Source organism: Heterodontus francisci, chromosome 5 (genome assembly GCF_036365525.1).
Source record: "Heterodontus francisci isolate sHetFra1 chromosome 5, sHetFra1.hap1, whole genome shotgun sequence".
NCBI lineage: Eukaryota > Metazoa > Chordata > Chondrichthyes > Heterodontiformes > Heterodontidae > Heterodontus > Heterodontus francisci.
Window position 1 is genome coordinate 24,161,099 of NC_090375.1, and position 26,793 is coordinate 24,187,891.

The window sequence follows — 26,793 nt, forward strand, 5'->3', positions numbered from 1 at the left end:
CCCTACCACCTACCTATACTAGGGGCAATTTATAATGGCCAATTTACCTATCAACCAGCAAGTCTTTGGCATGTGGGAGGAAACCGGAGCACCCGGAAGAAACCCATGCAGACACAGGGAGAACTTGCAAACTCCACACAGGCAGTACCCAGAATTGAACTCGGGTTGCTGGAGCTGTGAGGCTGCGGTGCTAACCACTGCGCCACTGTGCTGCCCTAAATCTGTTATGGAGAAGTTATTGGAATCTACAATTAAGGACAGAGTGTCTGAGCACTTTGAGAAATTTGAGCTGATTAGAGAGAGCCAACAGATTTGTAAAGGGTAGGTCACGTCTAATGAACCTAATTGAATTTTTTGGGCAAGTAACTGAAGTACACTGGGGAATGTCTATGTATGTAGTTTATATGGCATTCAATAAGGTTCCACGTCATAGCCTCTTAGCTAAAATTAAAGCTTATGGAATTAAAGGCAAGTTATGGACCTGGTTAGGAGCTTAGTTAAGTGGTAGAAGACAGAATGTAGGGATAATGGTATGTACTTGAAGGAAATGACTAGTTGTGCCACAAGGAACTGTGCTGGAGCCTCGCCTGTTCATGATATTTATTAATTATTTAGCTAATGGAGAAACATATATCTAAGCTTGCCAATGACACAAAAAATTAATGTATTCGTTCATGAGATGTGGGCATCACTGTCACGGCCAGCATTTATTGCCCAACCGTAATTGCCCTTGAGGAGGTGGTAGTGAGCCAACTTCTTCAACTGCTACAGTCCATGTGGTGAAGGTTCTTCCATGGTGCTGTTGGGTAGAGTTCCAGGATTGTAATCCAGTGACAACAATGGAACAGCAATATATTTCCAAATAAGAATGATGTCTTACTCCGACAGTGGAGGAATGGAGATATAGTTCCATGTCAGGATTGTGTGTGTCTTGGAGGGGAAGTTACAGGTGGTGGTGTTCCCATGCGTCTGCTGCCCTTATCTTCCTAGATGGTAGAGGTCGCGAGTTTAGAATTGCTGTTGAAGGAGCCATGGCAAGTTGCTGTAGTGCATCTTGTAGATGGTACACACTGCTGCACTGTGCGCCGGTGGTAGAAGGAGTAAATGTTTAAGGTGGTGGATGGGACGCTAATCCATTGGGCTGCTTTGTCTTGGATGGTGTTGAGCTTCTTGAGTGTTGTTGGAGTTGCATTCATCCAGGCAAGTGGAAAGTATTCCATCACAGTCTGACTTGTGCCTTGTCCAGGTGGACAGGCTTTGGGGAGTCACGAGGTGAGTTACTCAACGCATGTGGTAGAGGTCACCAGTTTCGAAGGTGCTGTCAGAGAAGCTTTAACAACTTTCTGCATCTTGTAAATGGTACACACTGTGCGTCTGTGATGGAGGGAGTGAATGTTTAAGGTGGTGGATGATGTGCCAATCCAGTGGACTGCTTTGTCCTGAATGTGCTTTTTGAGAATTGTTGGAGCTGCAATCATCCAGGCAAGTGGAAAGTGTTCCATCACTCTCGCTCCTGACTTGTGCCTTGTAGGTGGTGGACAGGCTTTGGGGAAGTCAGGAGTTGAGTCACTTGCCACAGAACACCCAGCATCTGACCTGCTCTTGTAGCTGTAATATTTATGTGGCTGGTCCAGATAAATTTCTGGTCAATGGAGACCCGCCCAGAAATTTATGGTGGGAGATTCAACAGTGGTAATGTTGTTGTATATCATGCAGAGATGGTTAGAGTCTTTCTTGTTGGAGATAGTCATTGCCTGGCACTTGTGTGGCCTGCCTATTACTTTCATTTATCAGCCCAAGTTTTGATGTTGGTGGCATAGTAAGTAGTGGAGCTAGGAGCATAAAATTACAAAGAGACATTGATCGACTAAGTGAGTGAGCAAAATTATGCATCAAAAGAAGGATAGATCTGAGTTTGTAAATGGTGAAAATGCCCTGGTTAGACCATACCTGGAGTATAGTGTCAAGTGTCAGCTGTGGCTCAGTTGGTAGAATTCTCACCTCTAAATCAGAAGGTTGTGGGTTCAAGTCCTATTCCTGGTTGACACTGGCCAGTATTTATCCCTTTATCCATCACTAAAGAGACATTATCTGGTCATTACTACTTTACTGTTTGTGAGAGCTTACTGTGCACAAATTGACTTTCGTTTCCTACATTACAAGAGTGACTACACTTCAAAAGTACTTCATTGGCCATAAAGTGCTTTGGATGACCTGAGGTTAGGAAAGGCACTATATAAATGCAAATCTGTTTGTCTGTATTCTACAATTCTGGACACTGTGCAGAAAGGATGTATTTGACCTTGAAATGAGTGCAGTGTAGATTCACCAGAAAGTTACCTGAAATATAGAAGATTAGGAGGTGATTGAGATTTTTAGACTTTTGAAAGTAATTAATGGGGTAGAGAGAGAGAGAGTTTTTGCTGCCGGTGAGGGAGTCTCAGACAAGGGGACATAATCTTAAAATCAGTGCCAGGCCATTTAGGAGAGAAATTAGGAAACACTTCCTCACACAAAGGGTGGTAGAAGTGTGGAACACTCTCCCAGAAAAAGCAGTCAATGCTATCTCAATTAATTTTAAGTCTGTAATCAATAAACTTTTAGTAGCTAAGGGTATATAGAACCAAGGCGGGTGGATGCCATTAGGATACAAATCCGCCGTGATCTTATTGAGTGATGGAACAGACCTACTCCTGTTCCTATGTACCTGAACCTGTCATAGAGTCATACAGCACTGAAACAGGCCCTTCGGCCCACCGAGTCTGTGCCGACCATCAACCACCCATTTATACTAAACCTACATTAATCCCATATTCCCTACCACATCGCCACCTTCCCTCAATTCTCCTGCCACCTACCTACACTAGGGGCAATTTACAACGGCCAATTTACCTATCAACCTGCAAGTCTTTGGCTGTGGGACGAAACCAGAGCACCCGGCGGAAACCCACGCGGTCACAGGGAGAACTTGCAAACTCCACACAGGCAGTACCCAGAATTGAACCCGGGTCGCTGGAGCTGTGAGGCTGCGGTGCTAACCACTGTGCCGCCCCTGGAAATATATAATGGAAGTTGCGCTTAAAATTAGCTTCTGAAATGCTCTGAGTGTGTGTATATAATTTTTTAAAAAATGAGTGTTCTGCTTTATTTCTAATGTAAATGGGATAATATGGTGCACATATTAATGATATTTATATAATTTCATTCCAAAAGCATGCAAGGAATCACCACTAAAATGCCATGGCTACCTGTATGGATCTAATGATACCGCCTGTACCCATGATGCCCTACATAGTACATGAGATTTAATGAACCTTTATATCCATATCCAAAACATTAAAAAATTGTTGACAATTTTTTTTTAAATCATTGATGAAAAGTTGATCTAAAACTTTTTTTAAATCAATACTCAGGCAGTTACAAACATACTATGTAATTATACAGTTAAATTAAATTCAAGACAGGAGTTACCATAGATTGCGGCATACACGTTGACCTTTGAAGCCTTCAAATATCATTCCAAAAATCGGAGTCGGTTGATACACTGATTATAAAATGTGATCTGCCAATGTGGATGGTTGCCATTTTGAAATGTGAAAAAAAACCACCTGTAGTTCATATTAAATCAATGTGGCACAGTTTATTGAATAAATAATTCTACAAAGATACCTTTAGTCACAATTAAAGCGTTTTAAAACTTGTCAAACTCATTGTCTTTAGCATCCGATGCAAAGAGTTCATCAAATTCATTCTGAGTCACTTTGGCTATGGCATCATCGTAAGGATCCCTCTCTGGATCAGATGTGGCGCTTTCAGTTTCATAATCATCCCTCCTCTTCCTCTCCATCCATTGAATTGGATATTCTGAATTTTTTGAATGATCTGGTGACAGTTTGTGCACTAATAGCATCCCACAATTTAATGACGCAACCACACAAAACATCAAACAGTGAGCATATTTCCATTCCTTGTGAAGGTTTTTTTTCTCCGTCAACCATCCACCTATTCCATTCAGCGCGAGCATGGCCCTCGAATGGCTTGTTAAGGCACACATCCAAAGGTTGGATTGCAGACATTAGACCCCTGGTATAACTGCAATGTGGGTGTTATTTCTTTGCAGGCACCTCTTGATCTAAACGGTTCTATGGGATCTGAACATATCCACACTAATAACCTGCATTCTTTACGTAGGCCACTGGGATGCCTATTCCACACATTTTTGATCCATAACTTCACTCCGTCCTTATCCATCCAACCAGTGTCATGGACATGCACAAAAACTCCTGCAAGGAACTTGATATTCGGCATGGTTTTACATTTGAAAATTACCTTAGGCTTTAATTTTGTTCCGTCAGCCATGCAGGCTAGTACCACTGTGAATTTTGTTGTCTCATGCCCTGTAGTTTTCACTAGAACTGTTCTTGAGCCTTTCCACTCCATAGTTCGGTTGCTAGGCATATTGAAATTCATGAGCGTTTCATCCATGTTGCCAATGTGGCATAATGGGTACTCGTGTTTTTGCAGCTGTCTGATGATAAATCGCTGGAAACTGATCATTTTGGCATCGAGGTCTTTTGGTAGTCTCTGAGTAATCTTGGTCTTCTACCACAACACTAGTTATTTCGTTCCATAAAGCCGCTATACCAACTAGCTGTTGCTCTGAAATTTTTGCTGGACTCGGTTTGATTTGGCCCACTTAAGTGTGTATGTACACATTGCATTTCTGGTGACGATGTAACCATTCTGATGATTTTAAATGACCCATTCCGATGCATGCTTCTCGAGATCAGGCCAGTAACTGGTCCCTGTTCTCATGGCGCATTTGGTCTTGGGCATCTTCTTCAGGGCGGATTCCTTCTTCTTCCATTCTCGCACCAGTTTTTCACTAACACTGAATTCCCTTGCTGCAGCACAGTTATTTGACTAGTTAGAAAATGTTATGACTTTTAGCTTGAAACCAGCTTCATACTTCTTTTATTTTGCTGGAGGACCCATTTCTCCATCATTTGCCACACTGGGTCTGCTCTGTGTGGGCGTGTCTTAAACTTCCTGCTTGATCCCTTGCACCAGTTATAAGGTAAGTAAAACAAGCACTTGCAGGGCGAAAAATGGAGGCTGACTACAAATGCGAGTATAGTATGTCGTGGCTGAAAAGTTTGGGGGGGGGGGGGGGTGGGTCGACTTGTACGCCCAGTATATGCAAAAACGTGATTTTTGGAGCTGGAAAAATTGGGTCATCTTATACACCATGTCAACTTACACGCGGTGATCTACTATATTTATGTCCTAAGTAGCTTACAAGAGAGACTGGTGTATAAAGCACTATCCTATCAATAGAGAATGGTCTATCGAACATAGTTACGTTGGTTACATCATCCCATTTACCAATTATATATGCCTAACTGTGACTGGTATTGCCTCAACTTGTTTAATGTTAGAGTTGAATGTATTGGTTATAACCAAATATAATACTGGCACTAGCACAGCAGATTGCTGCCACCCACTGTATAACTATTGAGAATTTGAACTGTGAGGGCAGAAAGTTTTAACTCCTTTTTTGGACGTGTTTGTGAACTGTTGAATCAGTAATGTAATATTTATGTAATGATTTGCTTTTCAATAGGAAGGGTACCTGTGTCCATCAGATAGCACAGTATCTCGTCATGGTGCTTCAGAGGTATGTTCCAGCTAAATGTTTCAAAATGTAAAGTTGTATTTGAATACTGTGAAACAATTCTCTGCATTGTATGAAATGTGCATACCATCGGAAAATGGAAGAGTAATGTCATACAAATATTATCATACGAAATATATACCTGAAAGGGTTGGCCTGTTTCCCCAATCCAAAACTAGATCGGGCAGGGAATCTTAAAAGACACTGTGCAAATGTACAAAGCCTATAGATTGAATAACTGGCTCCTGCCATTTTGCATGTTTGTAAACCGAAGCTGTGTTATAAATCAAAACACGGCTTTCCTGCCGATTTACTATTCAATATTGTTACAGTTGCCAAATGGCTGAGGGGGTTAGTTAATTCTAACTCCTTTAGTTTATCAAGTACCTCGGCCACACCAATATCAAATTCCTCCAGTATATTGGATGTACAAAAAAGTAGAAAGCAAGCTAATATCCTCTTTAATGAATACTGTCCTATTTAAAGAAAACTTCTGCAATATTTCAAAACTTCAGTTTCACTACTATTTTCATTTTTTTGAATTTTAACTTCCTCTTTAACTACCTTTTCATTCTGAAACTGGATAATGTTTTTATTATGCTACATCTCATCTCTACCTTTTTCAAAACTCCAAAAATCTATTTTAATCTTATACAGATTATTCTAGACTTCCCAATGTTCCCCATTGTATTTTTCCCTGGTGAGGTTGCTTAGATTGCTTTTTCCTCCTCCTTCCCATTTCTGTTTCTCTTTTTATTAATTTGTGCAACTGCTTATTTAGCTTACACTTATTTTTCATGGGTAACTATTTACTATTAACTATTTTGGGGGAGACGACGCTATAGTGGGAATATCACTGAGCTAGTAATCCAGAGGTCTAGACTAATGTCCTGGGGCACAGGTTCAAATCCCACCATGGCAGCTGGTGGAATTTAAATTCAATTAATTAATAAAAATCTGGAATTGAAAGCTAGCCTCAGTAATGATGTCATGGCACCATCATCGATTGTCGTAAAAAAAACCATCAGTTTCATTAATGTCCTTTAGGGAAGGAAATCTGCCATCCTTACCTGGTCTGGCCTACATATGACTCCAGACCCACAGCAATGTGGTTGATTCTTAACTGCCCTCTGAAATGGCCTAGCAAGCCACTCAGTTGTGAAGGTCAATTAGGGATGGGAAACAAATGCTCACGTCCCATGAAAGAATTAAAAAAAACTTTTTTATATTCAGTACAGTTTTGAATCTTTTAAAGTAATTAACAGTTGGTTTATTTTAGTTCATCCGCATTCCTTAAAGTTTATCTTTTTAAAATTGCCCCTAGCTTTTACTGCAGGATCATTTTACAGATACAGATCTAATACTGGTATCTGTTTAGTGCAGTATATAACTGGCAGATCCAAATTGCACTGCTGGCTGCAGCTCCCAGGTTGCTAGCTTTTTAATGTTAGTGTTTAATGCTTTCTCTTTCTGGACTGATTTGGCAGTTTTTGAACCTAGCTTTGCACCAGCTACATTAGGTGAGAAGCCTAAGAATAATCTAAATCAGATTGTTAATTTGACTCCCAAGTTAAAGTGCCACTTTTGCATTGATACATGTTTAAATCCACATGCCATTATGACAATGGTGCTAGTATAACCAGTGGTCATAAACATACTTTGGACATAAAAACATAAGAAATGCAGGAGTAGGCTATTCAGCCCCTCAAGCCTGCTCTGCCATTCAATGAGATCATGGCTGATCTGATCATGACCTCAACTCCGCTTTCCTGCCTTGACTCCCTTGTAAATCTGTCTAACTCAGCCATGAATATACACCCAGCCTCCACTGCCCTCTGGGGTAGACCATTCCAAAGATTAACGACTCTCTGAGAAAATAAATTCCTCCTCATTTCCATCTTCAATGTTTATTCTGAAACTGTGCTCCATAGTTCTAGATTTTCCCACAAGGAGAAACATCCTGTCAGCATCTACCCTGTCAAGCCCTCTCGAATCTTTTATGTTTCAATAAGATCACCTCTCATTCTTCTAAACTCCAATGAGTATATGCATGACCTGCTCAACCTTTCCTCATAGAGACAACACCTTCATCCCAGGAATCAACCTAGTGAATCTTCTCTGAACTTTTAATTTCCAAAAATATTACAAAATAGTTCAAAACAGTTTAGTTCAAAACAGTTCCAAGTTGACATTCCAGAGTGCAAAATAAATCAAGTTTCCTTCAATACAGAACGCGAGTTGCCAAACAACCCTTCCATTCCATTTTACATGCAATGTACATTTACAGTACATAGCAAAACCATATTTTGGTGCATACAACCCGACGGGTTTTACACAGGTTCCATTCCCTCCGTTCATGATGGCGTGATGACCTTACACCGTGGCCTTTCCCCATTGAGCCTTTGCAGCGGCTGCCTCGAGCTATAGTGTGTCCCTCAGCACGTAGTCCTGGACCTTGGAATGTGCCAGTCTGCAACACTCGGTTATGAACAACTCTTTGCACTGGAAGACCAGCAAGTTTCGGGCAGACTAAAGAGCGTCTTTCACCGAGTTGAAGGTCCTCCAGCAGCAGTTGATGTTTATCTCAGTGTACGTCCCTAGGAACAGAGCGTAGAGCACAGGCTCCTGTGTTACCAAGCTGCTTGGGATGAACCTCGACAAAAACCACTGCATCTCTTTCCACACCTGCTTTGCAAAGGCACATTCCAGAAGGAGGTGGGCAACAGTCTCTTCCCCCACCACAGCCACCTCAAGGGCAGTGTGCGGAGGAGGTGAGATGCTGGGCGTGCAGGAAGGTTCTGTTGGGGAGGGCCCTTCTCACCACCAGCCAAGCTATGTCTTGGTGCTTGTTTGAAAGTTCTGGCAATGAGGCATTCTGAAAAATGACTTTGGCAGACTGCTGGGGGAACCATATGACAGGATCCACCATCTCCTTTTCCTGTAGGGCCTTGAGCACATTCCATGCAGACCATTGCCTGATGAATTGGTGGTCAAAGGTGTTTTGCTGTACAAATTTTTCCACAAAGGATAGGTGATACGGCACGGTCCAACTGGATGGAGCGTTCCGCAGCAATGTGGCCAGACCCATTCTTCACAACACTGGGGACAGATAGAACCTCAGCACGTAGTGACACTTGGTGTTTGGGTACTGGGGTTCTACGCACAGCTTGATGCAGCCGCACACAAAGGTGGCCATCAGGATGAGGGCAACATTGGGTACATTTTTCCCCCCTTTATCCAGACACGATCCATTTTGGATCTCCAGATAAAGCGAAAGATGGCTCGGGAGACTGCCGCGGCGCAGGGCTGAGGTATGGGCCAGACCTGTGCCATGTACAGTAACAACGTGAACTCCTCGCACCTGATGACCAGGTTCTTTCCCACAATGGAGAGAGAACGCTGCTCCCACATGCTCAGTTTATGGTTCATCAAGGTGCAAGCCCTGGGCCCTCCAAACCATATCCCCAGCACCTTCAGCTGGTCTTACCTGATAGTGAAGGGGACAAAGGATCGGTCAGCCCAGTTCCCAAAGAACATGGCCTCGGTCTTGCCGCAATTTACTTTGGCTCCCGAGGCCAGTTCAAATTGGTCGCAGATGCACATCAGTCTGCGAACAGACAGCGGATCTGAGCAGAAGACAGCGACATCATCCATGTACAGGGAGGCTTTGACCTGAGTGCCTCCACTGCCTGGGATTATCACCCCTCTTATGCCCGCATCCTTTCTAATGAACTCAGAAAAAGGTTCAATACAGCAATCAAACAAGACAGGGGAGCGAGGACAGCCCTGTCTGACTCCAGATTTGATCAGGAAACTTTCTGATTCCCACCCATTGATTGAGACTGTGCTACTGATGTTTGTGTAGAGCAGTTTGATCCAATTGCGGATTCTCTCCCCAAACCCCATTTTGGAGAGTACGTCCATCATATATGTGTGCGATATCCTGTCAAAAGCCTTCTCCTGGTCCAAGCTGATGAGGCAGGTGTCCACCCCTCTGTCCCGTACATAGGCAATCGTATCCTTGGGTAGCGCAAGGTGATCAGTGATCTTCCTACCAGGTACAGTACAGGACTGGATCAGGGTGAATCACCAACCTCCAGAGCAGACTTGACCTGACTTTGGACAGAATCATGTAGTCTACATTAAGCAGTGAGATGGGCCCCAATTTCTGATTTACACTCTCTCCACCTTCCACATAGATGAGGGTGATGATGTCTTTCCTCATGGATTCTGACATGCTGCTGGCCCGAAGCATACTCTCGTACACTTCCAGCAAGTCTGAGTCAATCCAGTCCCACAGAGTCGCATACAATTCAACCGGTAAGCTGTTGCTTCCAAGAGTTTTACTCGTCTCAAAGGACCTAACGGCCTTTGTCAGCTTGTCCAGAGCTAACAGTTTGTCCAGACTCTCCCGAGTGTGGTCATCTAAGACCTCCATGATAGACGACAGGAAAGACTGGGAGGCCGTGCTGTTCGTGGGCTTCACGTCATACAGCCCAGCATAAAAGGATTTGCCAATCCTTAGTATGTCGGACTGCGATGACTGTACCGAGCTGTCGTCTTCCTTCGCGCTGCTGATCACAGAGCTCTCTGTGTGTACCTTTTGGTAGGATAAACATGAGCATGTCTCATCCTGCTCAATGGAGTGAACTCTGGATCAGATGATGATCTTGGAGGCCTCCACGGAAAAGAGCGAGGCCTGCTGGCTCTTCACTTCTTGGAGATCCTCCTTGACCTTGACCCCCATCGACTGCAGCCGGAGCAGATTTTGCACTCTTTTCTGGAATCAGGACATTTCCCTGTCTGTCTCTCTCTCACCTTCTGAACACCTTTGAGGATAAAGAACCTCTTGATATTCGCCTTGACCACTTCCCAACAGTGCATCGGAGACTCAAAGAGGGCTTTCACAGTTCTCCAACCTTTGTAGTCCATTTTGAGTTCCTCAATGTTCTCTGAGGTCAGCAGTGTTGCGTTCAGCTTCCATGTCCCCATGCCAACTTGCTGGTCATCCTGTAAGTGACAGTCGGCCAGTAGAAGGCATTGGTCAGAGAAGAACACCGGCTTGACGTTGGTGGATCTGACCATTTAAGCACGGGACACAAACAGAAAGTCAATCCTGGAACGGGCAGACCCATCCGGTCTTGACCAGGTGTATCAACGCTGCGCTCCGTCTGCAGGGTTGCTGAAGACATCGTGCAGCTTGGCATCTTTTACTGTTTCCATTGGGAATCTGGATGTAGTGTCCAGTTTCTGTCGTCACCGCCGGATTGTCCAGCTGCATCGATGATACAGTTGAAGTCACCGCCTAGAATGACCAGCCTGGACGTCGCCAGCAGCAGTGGGAGCTACTTGAGGACAGTCAGCCACTCGCTGTATTGTACCAGGGTTTACATGTTGATTAACCGGAGCGGAGCATTGTTGTACATTACATCTGCTGCAAGGAGGCAACCACCCACCACCTCCTTAATTTCGGAGATGGTGAAGTTGCCTCCTCGCAGTAGAATACCCAGGCAGAGGAATGGGAATCATTTCCCCCTGACCAGATCAGTGGCCCGTGGGACCTCCATCATGACCATTGCCTATAAGTGCTGAGGTACGGTATCCCATACTCCTGCAGAAACAGTGGGTCGGCTTTGACCTTGGCAAGGTAGCCCAAGGTTGAAACACATCGCGTAGTGGATTTAACGTTATGCACGTTAATGGAAGCAATCTTTATACCCATTTAAAACTGGATGTTGCTTACCACACTAGGTGTCCTTACTGGTCCCAGTCCTTGGGTATGTTCCTGGATACCCATAGTGTGCACAAGCTGTTGCACATTCGTTGGGCTCAGGAAACCATCTGGTCACTCACGGGGGGTTTGTTCTGCTGGGGTGACATTGGCGGGGGGGTGGTTCTTGTAGGCAGCGAGGTTTGGACTGTTCTCTGCTGGTAGTGTCTTTCCCCTCTGTTCCTCCTTGAGGGTGCTTCTATTCCCGGAGCTGGAGTGCGCTGGACGCTTCGCTGCTCTTGGTCTCCCGGAGCTGGGGTGTATTGGGCATCTCGCTGGGTTCAGCGCTTTGGGGTTGGGGCGCACTGGGCCCATCGATGCTTCCAGTGCCACAGAGCTGGGGGCTTTCTCTTGTTGCTCTTTTGCATTCTGCCACTTCTTTTGCATGTGACGTCTTTCCCCTTCCTCGCCCAATGAGGAGCAGCTGCCATAGTCCGTCTCAGATGGTAGCCTCCTCTTGCCACTGGTTTGGGTGGTGACCTGTTCCGTTTTTAGGGCGGCTTCTTTGTGGTTTGCCTTTTGACCATTTGCCACTCATCCAGTTGTCCCACTGCTGCCTCCTTGTCCATGGATTCTGTCTGCCGAGGAGTTTCCGGGCACGGAGTAAATGTTGCGTCGCTGGTTGCAGATGCCTCCCCTTTCCTCTCCTTCTCAGATGGATTTTCCTCGTTGTGGGGAGGGTTGCTGGTCTCCTTCGCAGCACCAGATGTGCATTCACCTTTCTTTCCCCCAGCCTTTCCTTGGATCTTGCTGCCTGTGCATAACTGAGGCAATGCTTGGGTCAGGTCTTGTAGAGGTGGCCTGCCCCACCACACAGGTTGTAGCACTTACTCTGCTTACTGTCCTTTGTGTGAAGGCCTTCCTGTTTGCAGTTCTTGCAGACGACTATGCTGCAGTTGGCTGCCACATGACCAGATTTGCCACAGGTCCAACAAACTCTGGGCTGCCCTGCGTAGTCCAAAAAGCTTCGACTTCCGCCGATAGCGAAGCTGGAGGGAGGATGGATGGTGGCTGCATTGGCGTTGACCTTCAAGGTGACCCTGACCTGCCGCTTGCTGGTCCAAATCCCAAACGGGTCCTTGACCTCGGTGCTGTTGCCAGCCACCTTGACGTACCTGGCAAGGAAAGTGAGCATCGACAGTGGCGCCTGGTTTCCCTTCTCCTTGAACACCGTCAGGAACTTAATGCATTCCGCCACATTCTTGAATGCCACATCAAATATCCACTGCGGTCACAGGGGGAACTTGCAAACTCCGCACAGGCAGGACCCAGAACTGAACCCGGGTCGCTGGAGCTGTGAGGCTGCGGTGCTGACCACTGTGCCACCCTTTCCTGGGACCGGTACTAAAACCCCAACCAACAGGAAAACAACAATCACGGTAGATCTCCAATCCCAAAGGGCAAAATGCTGTGAAAACGGCGCTGAAACCCCCACAAAAAAACCAAATAAAAACACACAAACAGCACCTGCAGGATCAAAACCCACTAATCATGGTCTCTCCCCTGCCTTCAAATCAAGTATATCCCTCCTTAAGTAAGGAGACCAAAACTGTATGCAGTGCTCTAGGTGCTGTCTCACCAATGCCCTGTAAAGTTGTAGCAAGACTTCCCTACTTTTTACTCCATGCCCCTTGCAATAAAGGCCAACATTCCATTTGCCTTCCTAATTACTTGCTGTACTTACATGCTAACCTTGTACGAGAATACCCAGATCCCTCTTGCCGCAGCATTCTGAAGTCTCTCCATTTAATTTTTTGCCCACTCGCTTAGCCTATCTATATCCCTTTGCAGACTCTAACCTCACAACTTGCTTTCCCACCTATTTTGTATTGGCAGCAAATTGGCTACAATACACTCTGTCCCTTCATCCAAGTCATTAATATGGATTGTAAATAGCTGAGGCCCCAACACTGATCCCTGTGGAACCCCATTAGTTAGTTTGCCAACCTGAAAATGACCAATTTATCCCGCCTCTCTGTTTCCCTTTAGTTAGCCAATCCTCTATCCATGCTAATACATTACCCCCAATACCATGAGCTCTTATCTTGTGCAGTAACCTTTTTCTTTTCTTTTGGGCCTCCTTATCTCGAGAGACAATGGATACGCGCCTGGAGGTGGTCAGTGGTTTGTGAAGCAGCGCCTGGAGTGGCTATAAAGGCCAATTCTGGAGTAACAGGCTCTTCCACAGGTGCTGCAGAGAAATTTGTTTGTTGGGGCTGTTGCACAGTTGGCTCTCCCCTTGCGCCTCTGTCTTTTTTCCTGCCAACTACTAAGTCTCTTCGACTCGCCACAATTTAGCCCTGTCTTTATGGCTGCCCGCCAGCTCTGGCGAATGCTGGCAACTGACTCCCACGACTTGTGATCAATGTCACAGGATTTCATGTCGCGTTTGCAGACGTCTTTATAACGGAGACATGGACGGCCGGTGGGTCTGATACCAGTGGCGAGCTCGCTGTACAATGTGTCTTTGGGGATCCTGCCATCTTCCATGCGGCTCACATGGCCAAGCCATCTCAAGCGCCGCTGACTCAGTAGTGTGTATAAGCTGGGGATGTTGGCCGCTTCAAGGACTTCTGTGTTGGAGATATAGTCCTGCCACCTGATGCCAAGTATTCTCCGAAGGCAGCGAAGATGGAATGAATTGAGACGTCGCTCTTGGCTGGCATACGTTGTCCAGGCCTCGCTGCCGTAGAGCAAGGTACTGAGGACACAGGCCTGATACACTCGGACTTTTGTGTTCCGTGTCAGTGCGCCATTTTCCCACACTCTCTTGGCCAGTCTGAACCTTTTATGTGGCATCTTATTGAATGTCTTTTGGTCACTTGTACACATCAGCTTAATATACATTCTTATAAAGGTCAAAGATTTATTCGATAGTTACATTCCTGAGGTTGTCTTTAAAAATGCTTGCTATAATTTTAAATGACAGAAAAATCATCACTTCTTATCTCAGTCCAAATACAATTCTAAGATGTTTCTTTTTTTATTTTAGTTGATGTATCCTCCAAGATCAAGAGACAGATTTACAGCTCCTTCGTTCATGCAGAGGGAACGTTTTAGCCGCTTCCAACCCACATACCCCTACATGCAACACGAGATTGATCTTCCTCCCACCATTTCACTGTCGGATGGAGAGGAACCTCCTCCATATCAGGGGCTATGTGCCTTGCAACTTCGAGATCCAGAACAACAAATGGAACTCAATCGTGAGTCTGTCAGGGCTCCACCTAACAGAACCATCTTTGATAGTGACTTGATCGATGTCACTATGTATAATGGAGGACCGCGCCCACCAAGCAGCAATTCAGGCATAAGTGCAACCAATTATAGCAGTAATGGAAGGATGGAAGGACCGCCGCCCACTTACAGTGAGGTCATGGGTCACTACCCAGGGTCAGCTTTTTTCCATCACCAGCACAGCACGCCTCCTTCAACACATGGAGGCAATGGACATCATTTTCAGCAGAATAGTGAAGACTGTGCAGTTGTCCCATTCAGAGGGAAGGACTTGAACACAGGAAAATTTGTTTGACTGCCTCTATGGATGCTTGAACTGAAACAGATGTGGCTCCAATGGGCTGCACTCCTGTGGCACAAGATGTTATTCAGTGGGAATTGGTACAGTTTAGTAAAACCAAACAAAAAGTCCTGTCTGTTTTCTTTGAGAAAGTGCATGATATGTTGATTCGAACAGTATAGCTTCCACTTTGGCAAACTAGCAGCTTTTGGCAAACAATTTTCTATTGGGATTATTTAATTTTACAGATCCTTAACAGAATTTCTGCTATTGGCTTGTAGATTTTTTGTAGTAACTGAATTACCCAAGATGGATGCTTAGGGTGTTTAATAACTATGATTTTGGCCAGTTTTGTGATATTTTCAAACAAAAGATTGAAATTCCTTTTGAGTGCCAAGACAAAAAGGAGGAAGAAAAAAATGCAATGATTTAACTTGGTGAAAAATTGAAATGTTGCACTATTTTCTTGTTTGAAAAAAGGGGAATTGCTTTATGGGAAAATTTAAAGGATCTTTGTTGTCTTCACATGTCTGGAACTAAGTAGAATTTCTAAGGATACAGGGGACCAGTTAGTGTTTTCAGTACATGGAGGTTGTTTCTGAAAAGAGATTTCTGGTTCCAACCTAATGCCCATTTACACAGGAAATGGAAAATACAGGGACACAAACTGTTAAATGTCATTGCAATAACTATTAGGAACACCAATATGACGAGAATTTCCATCTTAAAGTCTCGTAGAAGATGATTCAAAGCTCAATTACTCCAACTCTGCAGTGATGTCAGCATATTTGCATATGCTTAACCTTAGTCACACTGAAATTAGTTAAAAGGTGTTATATGAAGTGCAGTACGCAAGGTATCACAATAAGGTCTTCATTAGAATACACTCACGTACCAGTTTCAACATTTGCGAATGTGCAGTAACTGTTGAGTTCATTGTACTGTCTACGGAAAAAAACTTGAATGTTTAGACTTGGAAAGCTTGCATTCAATTCCAGGAGTGAAACGTAGATTGTGGATTAGTTCCAGTTCAGTCTTGATATGCAGTGACTAAGATTCATATTACATTTACAGATGGATCTTTTGGTGAATTTTTCCCTCTAAAAATGCTCGCAATTTGTTTAGAAATACTTTCCTATGTTTAAGTTATTTACTGCCTGTTGCTTTTGGAAATTTTCAAACATCTACCCAGCGCATTTTGGTCAAAAACTGAGGTTCAGCATGTGCAAGATATTTCAACAGAAGTATAAGCCCTTCCATTTGAATTATGACTGTACTGTTTTCAGTGTGTTCATTTGTTTGTTTCTATGCGTATCTGTAGAAATTAGAATGAAATATTGCCAGGGACGCACATACAGGCAATGTGAGTCTCCCAAGAGTGACAAGTAGTCTGTGCTGACTGCATTCCTCATGACAAATATTGTTTTATTCCTTGCATTTCCAAACTACCTTTTTGAAGTGACCTGTAAACTGAATACTTGAAACTATTGACTTTTTGTCGATTTTCCTTGGTCCTCAGCAGTTGTAGCTAAAAAAAACAGCTGTGGTTTACCAAATGTCTGCATTATTTTTCACCTCTTGTTTTTTGCTTTTGTGCACTTTTAGGGACTGTGGAAAGTATACCATCAAACTTTTCACAAAAACATTTTTGAGGCTGTTCTGTTTGCAGAAAATTGAAAAGAAATTCATGCGACTGAGTCCCAAGATATGATGTTTAGTAGTGAGCAATAGGTATTCAATAAATAATGCATATATATTTCACTGCTATGTGGCCACAGTTTATTATCTGATATATGACATCGCAGTGGGTCGAGAAGATATTAATCTTGGGTTGCATACTGTAAAAATGCGCACTGTTAGAATAATAATGCATCAATTCTTTTTACAAATGACTGAAGCATTTTTTCCATCCTTCCTAGTTGCTAATAAAAATGGGCATGGGCAGAAATAATTAACAGCTAATGTTCAAAAGACTGGAAAAGTAATATCATTCCGTTATTATAACTTACAACTCAATTTACAAGTTCATGCAGAATATGATGTAACGTTTTCAGTTATTTGGCACAGCCATATTACATGGTAACCCACAAGTAGCAAAGTTGCAGTTTCACGCTCATAAACATTTTGTTCATATCACACGATTGTAAAATGTTTACCATCCCTTTCCTTGACACCACATGCTCCTCTTACTCCCATGCAGGAGCTGTAACATGGAATGTAAAGATTTAGAGTTCTCCCCACACAAACAGCCTTTCGTGGACCCAAATATGTCAGCACTAATGACATTCATTACACAGTGAACACAATAATAATGGGCTAAACATACATTTGACATGGTATCTCCAATCCCTTGTCATTTTTATCAATGAATTCTCTTTATTCGTAGCAAAAAGGGCAAGTCCAGATGACCTAAATGTTAAGGCAGTTCTTCAACCAATAAAAGAGCATAATTAATGTGATACCCACTATAACTGAAGTAGATACTGCTGCAGATTTGAATGGAGAATGGTTAAAACTGAACAGCAAGTCATCCAACCAACTTGTCCACTGTTTCCTAGGTTTGCTCTTTTGTGTCCTTTTTAATGTTTATACCACAGGTACTATTGGTGGTTAATGTATCTTCTTCAGAGAGCACATTCTTAATAGACTAATGTGAACATTTATAATTCACCAGTCACACGTTAAATAAGAAATTGACAGACAAATTTTATATTGTTTAGATTAGCTTTAGGTCTGTTTTCTCAAGGGCTATGAAGGATCCTTTTAGAATCTTGCCTCCAACTTTAGCCTTTTCCCATCGCATATAGCAGTGAGGTAGGAACTAATCAAGATATACCTTTTTAGACATGCTAGAATAAAATAAATACCTTAACACTTAATGCATCTTCAGCATTGCAGATGTATTTTTCAACATCAGGCAATAATGCACTTTTGCTATTTTTTTTAAAGAATACTTTTGTTTCATAAATGCCTTTTTCTCATGCGTTGCATTATCCTGTATGATTTTGGATGAAAGATAAACAAATCTTAGTCACTATGTTTCTTTGATTCTGAAGCGTTCCTTTTTTATATTATAAGGTGTATGATTTCTGAAGACTGCCAGAGTTAACTTGTTCAGTGGTGTTGCTGCTGCTTCTAATGCTGCTATTGCTTTCAATAATTTGTATGTCAGCTTATAATAATTGTATGGTATATCATAAGACACTTGGTGTGTGAAGAAGCCTCTTTATGCTTTCTATGTTGGCTTGTTCTGTAAGCTGTGGTAGAAACTGATCTATATATTTTTTTGAAGAGGCTTGCATGTTACTAGTATGTGAGCAGATAAGGTGCCTCATTTTCAGGTTTGAGCAGATATAGGAATCCCCTTGCACTCTGAGCTCCCACCTTTGTTGTGCCTCACTTAAATATGGTGCTTCTTTTGTTGTCTGTCTCTTATGTTTATTTGTAAGGTGCTGTATATAACTTGAATATATTATGCACATATCCTGCCCAATGGGTAGAAAAAAGACATTGTTAATAATGTATGATAATGTATAAATGACATAAATTTTAACACAATGGCATAGAATTTATGAATGCCAACCATGTGCTTTGTCCTTTTTGTAAACAAAAGTTTGCAAATACATAAAGAAAAAAATCTACTTACTTTATTTTCCTAAAAATGATTATCCTGTAATGCTGAGGTAAGAAGCTGAAATGACTGATCTTGACAGTTGCCTCCTTAGCTAGGGAGGTAGTTGGTCAGTTTGTATGTAACAGAATTCTCAGTTGTAAATGTAACTTTTGCAGTGAAGAAGATTTGTTAAGTCACCATTAAAAATGCAACAGAATATTCACAATTTCTTTTGCCTGTCATTTAGTTGTCACCCAGTTGGACCAGTGTTAGTTTAAAGGAGGACAGACTTGCATTTATAAAGTCTTTTTATTAGTTTAGTTCTTTGAAATGTTTAATATGTAGCTTAGGAAAAATTAAGAACCTGTAGATTATTTTAAATATATGAACATATTTAGGATAAGTAACTTGTCCAAAAGTAGAAATATTAAAAATAATTGGAATTAGATAAACACTCAAAACAACTTCAACATTACTAATCAGGTGCTCCATAGTTTGACAATATAATAAGAAAACAATATAGTACAATGCCTTTGTTCTGAGAGATTCAGTTGCTGAATAATAGGGGTAGAGCTGCCAAAGGATCAGGGGTGTGGGTGGGGGGTCAAAGTTCAGTTTTGACCCTAGGCCAAAATCTAGGCGAGTCTGGGGCCAGAGAGTAAATGGTTTGTGGCTGCACAGCACAGCCACAATGACATCTTCCAAAGTTATGATGTCATTTGGGCCAGAGTCAAAATGCCAATGTGGTCACAATTGTGAATTTAAAAGTTTAGTGAGTCATATTGAATTTTGACTAAGACCTGGTATACAAAATTGACCAATCTGTGACTGGGATAAATCATGACTACTCCCAATCCCTAATTGGCTCTAGAAATACCAGTGACCTATCCAAAGGAGTGACATGGTAAGTAATTTTAGTAATTCACAACTGTGCATGTACATTTGAAGCAAATGGCGGTGGGAGTATGTACAATGTAAATGTTAATAAAATATCCTCAAATACAGAAATTTGTATTGCTGCAGTAAAGCAATTGATAAAATCCCTGCTGACTCCATTAGTGATAACATGAATAAAATCATACTAAATATTTAGCTTATCTGGTAATAATGAACTGCAAATGTAGTTGGTTCTGTCAGATCTGTTATAATTTTTAATAGTTATCCTTATGGTTCCTTGTAAACAAGCACATTGGCATATAGAGGTTTTTTTTAATTAACATAGCAATGCTGCACAGGTCAGGATATACAGATGCTAGCTTTCTAGCTGCTAGTTTTTGGCTGGGCTTTATTCAAGCTACAGGACATTTTACTGTAGCTTTCAAACCATTATCCACCCATACTTTGTTACCAAAATAAATAGTGTACAGCAAGATCAGAAATAGTTGAATGTTCCTTGTGTTCAGAGTTCTGTTATCACAAGGTGATCCTGGCAGAAATGTTAACTGTACAATATAATTTGTACAATTAATAGAAATCAATGTGACCTATAATGGCAAAATTTGCTTTTATGGATTTTTTAAACAGTATTTGCTTATTTCCATATTAGTTATCTACAAAAAAATTGAAACTTGTATATTTGCCTCTATTAAACAATGGTGATGTCATAGTTTATAGACCCAAGGTCTGGTATTGCAACACTTTACAGAAGATATTGCTAAGTGCTGGTGTAGTCAAACATATTTTATGCTTGTAATTGGCTGTGGTCAGACCATAGCAAAATCATTAAAAATATTGAAATAAATCCTGCTTTCCTCCTTTTCAATTTTTGTATTATTTTTCAGATGAATTGCATTGCTTAAAATGAAGCTGAAGTACATTAACCTGTACTAACATTATGTGGCTTGGTATCAAACTTTAAGATGCCTGTGAATTGCTTTGGGGCATTTTATTACAGTAAAGGCAATATATAAAAGAAGGGTCACTGACCCGAAACGTTAACTCTGCTTCTCTTTTCACAGATGCTGCCAGACCTGCTGCGTGGTTCCAGCATCCGCAGTATTTTGCTTTTATATTATTGCAGTATATAACGAGTTGTTGCAAGAAATGGAAATGTAATACTTCTAATATGTATGTTTAAGAGGACTTTGTGATAGTGCTGTGACTGCTACTCCACACATATTACTTGGGAAACATTTATTTTCTTAATAATAAAAGCAAAATACTACAGATGCTGGAACTCAAATTAAAAAGTGCTGGAAAATACTCAGCAGGTCTGGCAGCAACTGGGGAGAGAGAAGCAAAGTTAATCAGGTCAGTGACCTTTCTTTAGCCAAAGGTGTGAGGTATGTTCGTAATGGAGAATTAAATTGAAGTTTTGCACCTTCCCCAGGTCAGGCTTGGCATGATCAAAAGTTCTGCTACTCCAGCAGTAGGCTTTCAACTTCCAGAAAAGCACACCGTCTAACTTGACTTTTTAAAATCACCACCCGTTCTATCTAGTATTGAAGTAATGCATCCAATTGGTGAATTTAGTTGTAGATCTGGGATCTGTGCCCACAAGGAATTAAAGTGAGATTTTCCAAATTTGTTTAATCCAGGACCTTACAGCAACAGAGTGAAGACTTCAAACCTCGGTCCCTAGCATGCTGTGCCACTCCGTTCTCTTCTGGCTTTCTTTTGTCAATGAAAATCTACAGTGTACAATTGTGGTCACCTAGAATGGAACACAACAATTCAATGCCTGACTCTCATTATGAAGAAGGCATTGTAGTGATACAAGTCTGCTATGCCTAATGCAATTATTGACAACCATCTCAATGTAAAATTATAATTGACACTCTACAATCTACATCAGCCATAAGTGATCATCCAGAATGTTGGCTCAGCAATGATGAAGGAATATACCCAAGTCAGGATGGTGAGATACTCTGACAATAATGAGACAATCAACATGACGACAAATTGAGTACAATTTAAAAAAAAATCTTATTTGACAGCAGTTGAATGGTTAATAAACTTGAGCCACATAATTGGCTTAACTAATTTATTCAAACCAAATCTCATCTTTATCTGAAATATTACTTTGGTTGCTCCTTGGACAGCATAATACAGTCAATGACGACGCCAACATACCCTTAGCTCCAGGAGCCTTAGCGGAAAATAGGGAATTAGAAATGGGTTACAGGTAGGCTTTTCGAAGAAACTTCTATCACTAGGGAGCAATCTCTTCCTCTACTCTCTCTGGTACAGGAGAGCAGAAGAGAACACAATACACCAGGACAGTTTGATCAGGACTTCCTCCGATTTGGTTGGACCATGCTGAGTCTCAACACTACTCAGCTTCCTCGGTCCAGCTCAACTTCGTACTTAGCTATTTGAACTCTTGTTAACTGTGTCAATGAAGTGTGTTCAAATCTGGGGAAAATTATTAACAATTCTAAAAACAAAAAGCAAGATGTCAACAGGAGAGAAAATGTTTTATTTTTTTTAAAAGTAACTGAACATTCTCAGACCTTGACTGTCTGGTTAATTAAGACTTGAACACATTAAAAGGGCCCATAAATGCCATCTAGGAGACAATAAAACAAATTCACTGCTTCCCAGCATACTTCTGAAAACAAAGGTTCCCTTAAAAAAAACATGGCACAGAAACAAGCCATTCAGCTCAATCAGTCCATGTAGGCATTTATGCTCCACGCGAGCCTTCTCCCTCACATGCTTTCTCGCTTTTTCTTAAATGCATCTTATACTATTTGCTTCAACCACTCCCAGTGGTCGTGTGGTCCACATTGTCACCATTCTTTACCTAAAGTTTCTTCAGAATTCCCCATTAGATTTCTTGGTGACTCTTACATTAATGGCCTCTAGTTTTGCTCTTCCTCACAAGTGAAAACATTCACTCAGTATCCATTTTATCTAGTGTTTAAATCACTGCATATGTAACTGACTTGGCTTTTAAAGTACATCACTCCCTCATTTTTAAACACCATCATCTGGACACTTTTGAAAGTCAATTCTTACCCAAGCCCCCTGACAATTATCCGTTCCGATATCTAGATGAACATTTTATAATGGATTTAAGAATTGATGGCACAGTTTCAACAGCAAAATGTGTAGATACAGTACGTAATTTAGATCTTTGAAGTATTGACTTTTTTTTTTACAGCCTACTGCCATTAAGGCGAAGAGTCACTAATAAGCAGTCTGAGTGCAAACACAGCTTCAACCCATTTAAGATCATATTACAGTTTAGATCTGCTGAATTAGAAGAGAGCTGGTGGAATGCCACTGCCAAATAGTAATCCCCAAGAACTCGGGATCTTCCACTGTGCCTGAGTCACGTTATGATGATCATGCTGAGGAGGGAAAACATTCAGTTAATCAAATAGTTCAAACCCATTCAATTGCAGCCAACATCTTGTGTCAATTCTGTTCTGTAACCAGAATGTTAAATCATTCATTATAGTATCAGCCTTCCTTAAAAATGTTAAACTCCACATGCAAATAGGATATTGACAGCTTACAGAAACAAATCAGGGGTCAGTGGCTCTGTTAGTCACAGCCCGCTTAGCCAGATGTTATTTCCCAACTTTATGCAAGACTACACTCTAAGCTTTGCACTTGGTTCTTAAAGCAGAATTAGGCAGCATTGAATCCCTAAACACTGGCAACACAGCAAATGGCAGGATATCTCCTAAAAAGCAGACAACTAGGAGGGAGCATTTTCAAAGGAAAAAGAATCTGGCATTCATTATTCACTCATTCAATTGAAGACAATAATAATCATAAAACAGTTTCTAGGACATTGGCTTGGAGGTGGCCTCAAAGGGACCATCTGGACATTAGCCAAGAAATGGCACTGTACCAAGGACATATCCTCCAATACCCAATTTGCTACATGCTGTTCAGTAATCGATTTACCGAAGTTCTTCCCAAAAGGAAAAAGTATCCCAGATCAATGAAATTCAACAAAAAAGATATTGTTCACCAGCAGCAGATATTGTGAATGTACAAGTATTCTGCTTATGTGTTGCACAGGATAAGGATTTTGAAGCTTAGTGTAGGGACAAACAAGGTACAGATGTGGTTCAGTCTGAATGAACAACCAAAGAGACGGATAAGCTCAGGATAGTATTTTGTTGGAAGCTGAATAAGATGGCTGAACTGAAGGAAGTTTTGAGGCATTCACAACTCTCCATAGAAATATATGAGATATCAATTTTGGAGTGGGTGTAGTGCAGATTTACCATCATGACAACTAGGGCTTAAAGGGTTAAATAGGAGGACAGGTTGCATAAAATTGACTTGGGCCCTAGAGATTGACAGACATTTCATTAAGAAATATCACATCATTAAAAGGGTACTTGTGCTGTTAATTGTGTCCTAATTTTCTGCAGCACGTTTAATGGGCAATTAATGTGCAAATCTAGCAAGTTCTTAACAACAGGGAGGCTAAGGTTGAGAGGCAAAGTAAATGGTGAAGTGGTGTAAATCAACCAGAAAATTCTGGAGATTCTTAACTTGCAATGTATTTCTTCTTCCTTCAGAGCTTGCTGGCCAATTTGCACATTAATAACGGTGTGTGTCGTGAACTCACTGCTTTTTCTCCAGGAAGATTTGGCTCATTACATTTAAAATACAAAACTGGACTAATTTGATACCTCTGCTAAAGAATTTCTTTTAAAATCAAAGTGAAGCAATGTGTACCACAATCACTATAAACTAATGTTCAAACAAACTCAGCAATCACGTTAAACAGGTACACTTCAACAGAAGTTACTTACTGTTTTTTCTATTAACTCCATCCACTCATTCAGGAAGTTCAGAAGGTTGAATGCATCAGGGATATTATCCCCTTCAGAACAGAAGATCAGGAGTACTGCCAATGGGATTCCTTCAGTGCAACTGCACACAAACAAAATAAGAGTTAGTACACAAACAGCTGCAGAAATACTTTTCTTTACGATAAAATGAAGAATTTCTTAGTGCCATCTATCTATACAAAAAATCAGTTCTTTAGGCCCTCACAATTGTTGTGTTCAGCAGGAATTGATCAGATATGGCTCAGACCTCTAGTCAATGTGCTCGGGTATTTTGTGTGTTGCAGTCAGTTTTTAAATACCCTCAGGTAAATTTTATTACAAAGTGCCCCCTCTGGTGACCCAGCTGAGATCAGCAGCTGAGACAACCAGCAGTCCACGGCACAGATTTGAACCAGGTCTGCTTGTTGAGAATTCCAACACTTGGGGATCCAACAGGCAGCCACCAAAATATACAGATCACATAACCTGGTCAGCCAGTGAATGAAGAAAGCTACCCACATAAAAAGAAATTTAAATAGGGCTGTCTGAACAGAACAGCATCCAAAAGGGAGAAACTGAAAATTTTTTCTGCATTTGATTGGAATCCACATGCTTTACTGAAAGAAGGGCCCCAAGCTAGTCATAGCGCTTCCAACAACATTCATGCATTTTTTTCCAATCTTAGTTTGATGAGAATTACCTGCCTGAGATTAAACTGTGGATTAGTCAAAATTTCCTACAAATGATCAAGAGCAATGCCACACTGCACACACCGCTCTGGTCAATACAAAACCAAACTTCAGACCCTGTACTCTATTCACTGCCAAGATTACTTACTTCTAAAACATTGCATGGTTTATCTCTGTCTTTACTTTATCCACTGAAAACTTTACCCAACTCGATCACCCCCAGACTTCTGAAGTGTTGTCCTTGGCAGCTCTATAACCTCTACCCTTCATTATTTCCAAATCATCCAAACCTCTTCCTTTGCACTGAGTCCCACTCACCCATCCTCACTGTCTTGTATTGGCTCCTTCCTGGTATATAAATCTGTCCTTGCCCAGACTACCTAATCCTCTTCAGTACCCACGTCCTCGACCCTCTGACTCTGGTGTCCTAAGCATCATTCTCTCCCCTGCTCTAACTTTGCAGGAAAGCCTTCTGTTGCCTTGGTCCCACTTATTGGAAATTTCTTACCAAACTCCTTTAAGTCACTACTTTTCTTCCCTGTCTTCACAAGCCTTGTGACGATACATTGCTTCTCACCTAAACTTTTGATTGCCTTTCCTAACCTTCCCAGAAAAGCTGCCATTTCTTCCTCAAAAGCTCCTTGTCTTCCTTAAAGTGCTTTATTAATCCAGCACTGTTGAGAATACCTCGGCCAGCCAGAATGCTTTGTGGGTTCCTGAGTGTACATCACCTTGGAATGCAAGTTAATGTGCAGTGTATTCTGGGGCTTACAATTTAGTAGCTGTAGCTTTGCAAATCAGAATGCAAGTAGCAGGTTGTACCAGCTTCATTTGCTTCATCTGGGACATGTGGGCTAAACCAAAGTGATCAGTCAGCGTATTTGGAATTGAATTTCAGTTAAATTACCTCCCTCCAGTTCCAATGGTGCAGGCTATCAGAGACTTGAGTATGACCTGGGCTACACTGCTCCCTGCAGAGGTACACAGCAAAACTTCATCCTCAACAGACCGTGGTTTAGCGCTGTAGACATATGAACACTCCTACCTGTCACTGTAGAGTAATTTTGTGATGCCCCCTCCTGGGATGTAGATCTCCTGTTGCACCTCACTAATACCAGGGAAGGCTGCTATCCTTTCCAGTTCTTTCCATTTGAGGGTCTGGAACTTGTCTCCCACAATGTTCTGCAGAATAGGTGTTGCCAAATATCGTAGTGGAGTGCTGTGAGATAGAATGCAGTTTCTAAAGCATTTGATTGCATTGGTTGAATTTATGCTTAAAATTTCATGCTGGTTTTCCATTAATACAATCTAACTAGCGATTAAACTGTGTGTAATAAATCTCACTTTGAAGAGCTAAGCGCATTGCACTGTTGAAATACAAGAAAGCCCTCAGCGAGCTAACATCCGTAGCACTTAAAGTAGCCAGAAGCACTGCACAAAGAACAGCCAGGCGCTGTGCAAATGACTACTGGCAACACCTATGCAGTCGTATTCCACTGGCCTCCGACACCAGAAACATCAGAGGAATGTATGATGGCATTAAGAGAGCTTTTGGGCCAACCATCAAGAATATCGCCCCCCTCAAGGCTAAATCAGGGGAAACGATCACTGACCAATGCAAGCAAATGGACCACTGGGTGCAGCACTACCTAGAACTGTACTCCAGGGAAAATGTCGTCACTGATACCGCCCTCAATGCAGCCCAGTCTCTGCCAGTCATGGATGAGCTGGACGAACAGCCAACAAAAATGGAACTCAGTGATGCCATTGATTCTCTAGCCAGTGGAAA

At 41.9% G+C, this 26,793-nt stretch overlaps 2 protein-coding genes across 12 annotated transcripts in view; one reads left to right on the forward strand and one right to left on the reverse strand.

Annotated features, from left to right (window-relative positions):
* Positions 1-20,336, forward strand: part of ldlrad4a (low density lipoprotein receptor class A domain containing 4a) — a 517,031-nt gene extending 496,695 nt beyond the window's left edge. For all 11 annotated transcript variants that reach the window (XM_068031198.1, XM_068031197.1, XM_068031196.1 and 8 more), the window contains 2 exons: positions 5,624-5,677; positions 14,437-20,336. In XM_068031198.1, the coding sequence (XP_067887299.1) occupies positions 5,624-5,677; positions 14,437-14,976 (594 nt within the window). In that variant the 3' untranslated portion in view covers positions 14,977-20,336. The remainder of the gene's footprint in view (positions 1-5,623; positions 5,678-14,436) is intronic.
* A 1,637-nt stretch (positions 20,337-21,973) lies between these two features.
* psmg2 (proteasome (prosome, macropain) assembly chaperone 2) overlaps positions 21,974-26,793 on the reverse strand; it is a 32,685-nt gene continuing 27,865 nt past the window's right edge. The window contains exons 5-7 of the mRNA XM_068031208.1: positions 26,050-26,223; positions 24,298-24,418; positions 21,974-22,869 (exon numbers count right to left, since the gene is read on the reverse strand). Coding sequence (XP_067887309.1) covers positions 22,777-22,869; positions 24,298-24,418; positions 26,050-26,223 — 388 coding nt within the window. The 3' untranslated portion in view covers positions 21,974-22,776. The remainder of the gene's footprint in view (positions 22,870-24,297; positions 24,419-26,049; positions 26,224-26,793) is intronic.